This window comes from Punica granatum, chromosome 3 (assembly GCF_007655135.1).
Source record: "Punica granatum isolate Tunisia-2019 chromosome 3, ASM765513v2, whole genome shotgun sequence".
Classification (NCBI taxonomy): domain Eukaryota; kingdom Viridiplantae; phylum Streptophyta; class Magnoliopsida; order Myrtales; family Lythraceae; genus Punica; species Punica granatum.
The window spans coordinates 32,755,449-32,761,421 of NC_045129.1; the positions used below are offsets into that span (position 1 = coordinate 32,755,449).

The following is a 5,973-nucleotide window of genomic DNA, read 5'->3' on the forward strand; positions in this document are numbered from 1 at the left end:
TATATATAGTAGTTGAAGGCGTTCAATATAAATATGGTACTTAGAGCTGGACAGCCGCTACCGGAGCAATAATTATACATGAACAATAATTATAATATCATTTTCATTTTTGACGCACTCTCGATCCTATTCCCGGGGATTGGGGAAAGATTTAATCAAACCCCTATGATCTGAAATGCGTAGGAGCTGAAGGGGATCAACACTCTCCTTGCTCCCATGTATAGAACGCTCCCTAAAGAAAAACTGTCTTATAGAGACGGAATTTTGAGACGTAAATTACACGGTGCTATATTTAATCTATTTAACAACCTTTAGATTACAGGCTAAAAAAAAAAACCTTCAGATTGCTGAAATATGAGAGTGAGAACTGGGAAAAAGGAGGTAACTCCAACGGCTAGGGGCCTCGTGGCAAAAAAAAAGCTCGAGACAAGCTGCAAAGATCGTTAGAAGGAAAACTTATGGAGGCTTCACGCGATTGGACATCAACCCCTAATTCACCCAAAAAAAAAAGCTTATGGAAGTAAATATTTTTCGAAAAATTCTTTAAGTGCTCATATTTCAAAATAATGTTATGAAAAATTATGACAAAGATACAAGGATTGCAACTTTAATAATACAATGGATTTTTAATTGCAGTCATTTTAAATTTCCATAATTCACAATTGATTCAACCATTGGAGCATACAAGGATTTTGCACCAGTGTACAAGCTCAAACATAAATACAACGTAGTAAAAACATACTCAAAATCAAATGTACTTCCGGATTTTGTAATCCTGCCGATAAAAACGCACCAAAATGCGAATCCTCCTCTCGAAGTAAGAACGAATACAATTAAGGATGCGGTTTCCCGACCATCTTGGCAGTTAACCCGCACCCGAGGGCTTGACCCGGAATCCGCCTGATCCGTTCCACTCCCTCGGCCAGCACGACGCCCATTCCCATGTGGAGGTGGGGCTCAATGTGGCAGTGGAAGGCCCATGCTCCGGGGTTGTCCGCCACGAACCTCAGCACCGTCCACCCGAACGGGAAGATCACCGCCGTGTTCTTAAGAGGCGGGTCCTTCAGGTTGAACTTCTTGTCGCTGACACCCTCCACAAACTTTCCGTCACCATAACCAAGCACCCAGAAGTCATGCCCGTGAATGTGCCACGGGTGGACCTCGCTCGTGTTCGCTGACAGAGCGTTTGCATTCTGCAGTATAATGTCGACCGTGGAGTTGAACGGGAGCACGTAGACTCCGTTTCCAACCGTGCAGTTGGAGTTGGCTGCGGGGACCATAATATCATAATCACCCGGGAAGCTCTCAGGTGGCGGGGTGGGGTCAAAGGCGCCCTTGAGTTTGTAGCTCATCGAGCCAAGGTAAGGAGTGGCGGGGAGGGAGAGGGAGACATTGTTGAGGGCCCACTTGGTTTGGCCGCCGTACTTGTTCTGGGTGTTGAGGAGGGCGATCCGGTGGTGGTGGCTGAGCGGTGGCCGGGGAAGGTAGGATCTGGAGAGGGTGCGGAGCTTCTCAGCGAAGGATCTCATACGGGCATAGTCATCCCACGAGGGCGTGACGGGCGGCTGAGAGGCTGGGAGCTTGCCGCCGTGGACGGATTGGTAGTTGAGGATGGTGAGGGCCTGGGTGGTGTTGGGCTTCCGGCCGATGACTCCGGCGGAGATCCAGTAGTTCTTGGTCGGGTCCTGGTCGGTCTTGATCAGCACCGAGTAGCTCTCACCTGCAAAGTGGAGAAAAGGATCATGGGCCGAGTTAGGCTAGTGTAATTTTATCAATCACGGGTCGGCCCATTTAGGCCCAATAGGCCGGATGGACAGAAAAGCCTAGGGCTCACCTGAGTAAATGTACAAGTCATCGACTTCGAACGGTTCGACATAGTTCCCATCAGCCTCGACGACCACCATCTTGTGATTCTGCATGGAGAAATAAAGTGGTGCGAGAAGATTAGACAAAATATCTAATTCGACCACGAGTCTTAGGTTAGGATAAGCTGATTGAGGACATTCTTCGGGGCTTGAGTCCCATCGGAAAGAGCAAAACATGTATGGACTTGTAGTTAGTGAAAAATATCATACCGATACGTTTCCATCATCTAATATATAGAAACTAGAAGTCCCGCTTCAATGTAGCTTTCACCTCTCCCGAGCGAGGGCATCGATGAGCCCTTATCGAAATATTCTGAAGACAAATACACCGACGCTGTCTGCCCCAGAAACACCACTCGCATACATATATGTACTTTTTCACATGTCAAAATTCAGAGCAAGTGGTGCTAGCTAGTAGCTAGCGCTGACCCGTACTCATCCAATGTCAAGATTTGCTCGTGCTAAATCGAAAGGATGGCCCGTGCTCTTGTTTTTTGTCCCAGCTCAACCAGGACAAAGAACATATGATATAAACTTCTGCTAGAGCAGAAAATTATGTATATACACGACATACATACATACACACACATTTATATATATATGCGCGTGGATGTACTTATAGTTAGAAAAGTGACTGCATGCATGGGTTGGTCTTAAAGAAATGTCCTTTGACTCCTACGGTCCTATGAATAAACTTAGACATGTCATCATCTTTCTTTAGCTCACTCCTCAGCACATGTTCGGACTATTTCCGGACATATCCCGACAGACAACCACTGCGGAGAATTTTCACTTTCCTTCTTCCCTGCAACGCATTTCCGAAGACGATGGTTCTCATCTAGTCTTGGTTCGGTCGAACATCATGTCCTCGAGCAATAATTTAGGGTCATTAATCGGGTGGTCAGGACAAGATCTAGGGGTTTTTAATCGTCCTCAGCTGTTGGGATCTAGAAATGCTAAAATTTGCGGATCGGGTCAGCTCTTTAGGGTTCCGATATATGCGGGGGCATGGGTTGCTTTCACCTAGCTAGTAGTGAGAATTCAATGGGGACCTGTATAGACCCAATGATATTGGACTAAAGTGAGACCAGCATTGATTAAATATATATAGGATCAAATGCTGTAGCTATACATATATATATATACACACACCTGGCTTCCACTTATTTGATTGACAATGCATATATGATGGTGTTCCGAGATATTTGTGGTGTTTTTTTCTTTTTTCTTTTTTGAACATTTGGTAATTCTATATATCTTTTCCCAGGTGCAAGAGGAGGAGAGTAGGAAGGCTTATTCTATTCTCATCGACCCAACATCAGTATACTACCCTCTTTCTTTGTCCTTTTTTTTTTTATTATCTACAATTGCCTGTTTCAACTTTTCTTTCACGTCATAAATCTAGCAAGAATTAAGATACAACTTAAAGCATATCAATTCCACACATAAAGATAGACAAACGCGTAGACCATTGAAATTTTCTTTGTTTGATTTAAAAACTCCTGAAAATCGTTAGATCATTCAATAATATTTAGGACGATAAAACATGATATCAATGGAAAATGCCAAGGTATTATGCCACAAATGCGTGTTTTTACCACAAACGTCACTTCCACCTTTTTCTGATCGGATCCTAAGTCAAAATTCTTCGAAAATCAACTGCTCCAATTCTTCTTTTTTTTTTAACATTATTGTTATAATTATTATCTTTCAGCTGATTTTGTCTATAAAAAAGTATTAATAACATAACTTTTTTATAAATTCAAATTTCGCCACCGTGTCGAAGATCATGACCAATCAGTTCCCTTGTCTCTGACCTTTTCAGTTTTGTCAATAAAGGTTTCTTCTTTATTTTACTTTTGCAGAGTCAGTAGAAAGAACTCAGAACATGACGTTTGATTAGAATATGAATCAGAATATTATGGTACCGCTTAAATTTCCAACTTGCATGCATGAGAAATTCCGTAAAATTAGCAAAAAGAAAAAAAAAAGTTTTAAGTATCTTAAACTAGAAAAATCCTTTTACTTACCGCAACGGCAACATTGAGGGATGCGAGAGCAGTGGTGCTGGCAAGGCGGAGGCGATATGTTTTGTTTGGAAGGACTCGAAGAACTCGTGGCGCGCACTGCTCCCTGCCGGTAAACTTGCATGTACCAGCCGCTAAGGAGCAGTTGTACTGCCCTCGCCCGTTAATCAGCAAAGACTGCATAATGTAAATAAATGTTTAAACATATTCACCTGGAAAATAAATGTTCAAATATATATATATATATATATATATATATATGCAAAGTTAATTGCATATGTATTAATAATGGATTACTCAAATTGATTAGGGCATAAAAGGCCAACCTAGACAGGCTGTGGACTAAATTTTCATGATATCTTCAGCGTGTGGGTCCGACTAAACTTGATGAAATGTATTATGCCGTTTGGCATGCAATTTATGCATATGTATTATTATTATTATTATTATTATTATTATTATTATTATTTTGCCATAGAGGAGACCATGATCCAATATAAGGATAAGAAATAAAATTAAAAAAAAGGAAAAGAAATAAGTTTTATTGGCGAAAATTAAATCCAAAAACCTTTGTATTTTGTACCATTATATGTTTTGTTTTCGTATTGGTATAAGCTTTTATATTAATATTATTCCTTTCAAAGGTGTAATGTTTTTTTTCATGGGGCCCTTTAATTATTGTATATGAGTCGATCGGTTGGCTCCCACTACTATATATATATGATATATATATATATATATATATATACAGAGGATCTTATATATAAGGCCATATCACCAAATTCAATCTATATATGTATATATAATACATTGAAATGCCAAACGCTATGAGTTGGAAGTAATGTGTATGGTAATGGCATACGCATGATACTATATATAATTTATCGTGCAATGACCTAACTTCATGTAGCATTATATATTTTTAGGGTAATTAATTAACTTTTGAACACGATCGAGGATATTAGAAGAAAAAATATAAAGGCTCGAAGAAGAGAGAGGGAACTTAGTTAAAAACATTACACTGGGTTCGTTGATCCAACGCATCGGAACGGCTGAGAGTCCGAGCTCTTGGTCGTGGACGCTCTTGTGCCACCAGTCACTCAGCAGCAGATTGAACTCTCCGTTGTAGTGGAAGGGTTCCTTCTCCCCATCTGCTACTTCGACGATCAATGACCCGTACAGCCCCGCAGATCTTTGCATCCCGAAGTGGCCGTGGTAGAAGTATGTCCCGGGCTACAACAAATGTAATATGATACTATTAACAAATCGTGTCTTGCTATGCAAAACAGTCCGAAAAGAAAATGTCGTTCGATGATATTTTAACAGAACTTCTTAATTTTGTGTCGCGAGTGAGTATGAATGATAAATAACCTTATCAACTACGAATTGGTAAGGGAAGGTCTCGCCGGGGTTGATTGCACACTGTGATATGGATGCAGTCCCATCCGCCCATGGTGTTCCAATCTGCATTTGAATTAAATATTATAATAAAGAAAAAAAAACCATTATATTTTTTAATAGATAGTTCGAATTAGACGACATTTTTTCTCGAAAATTTAAACAATGTACTTTATTAACAAGTTGGTCTAAAATATAGGAAGGAAAGAACCTTAAGAAAATCTAAAGAAATTAATTAAACTATAGCTAGCTACAAACACATATTGGAAGGAAAGTATTGCCTGTCTGATGCCATGCCAATGAATGACAACTCCCTCGGTGCTGAGCTTGTTGGTGAGGTCGACATGGATGATGTCCCCGGCCTTCGCCCGTATGGTCGGGCCCGGGAACTGGCCGTTGATGGCCATGACTGGGTGCTCTATGCAGTCGGGCTCCCAGAACACGTACTCCACCTCCCATTTGAAGTATCGGGTCTTCACCCCGAGAGCAGACTCGGCCCCGGACAGAACGAGGATGCAACCGATCAGGAATATCGAGATCATTCGAGTCCTGAAAGGGCCGCTACTCGGCAGCATTACTGTTGCAGATATGTTGCAAATTGACAAATGACAATTTGGGAACCTTCGAGGAAGACGGGGAAAGGGAAGCGAAAGAGTACTATGGGCGATAGCCTGGAAGGCAAT

General features: G+C 41.3%; 1 protein-coding gene across 1 annotated transcript; it reads right to left on the reverse strand.

Annotated features, from left to right (window-relative positions):
• Window positions 1-606: 606 nt before the first annotated feature.
• Window positions 607-5,973, reverse strand: LOC116201492 (L-ascorbate oxidase-like). The gene is made up of 6 exons (XM_031532742.1): window positions 5,572-5,973; window positions 5,264-5,356; window positions 4,913-5,125; window positions 3,896-4,069; window positions 1,835-1,913; window positions 607-1,720 (listed from the first exon to the last, which is right to left on the reverse strand). The coding sequence occupies exons 1-6, from the start codon at window positions 5,863-5,865 to the stop codon at window positions 834-836; spliced, it is 1,740 nt and encodes a 579-aa protein (XP_031388602.1). The 5' UTR covers window positions 5,866-5,973; the 3' UTR covers window positions 607-833.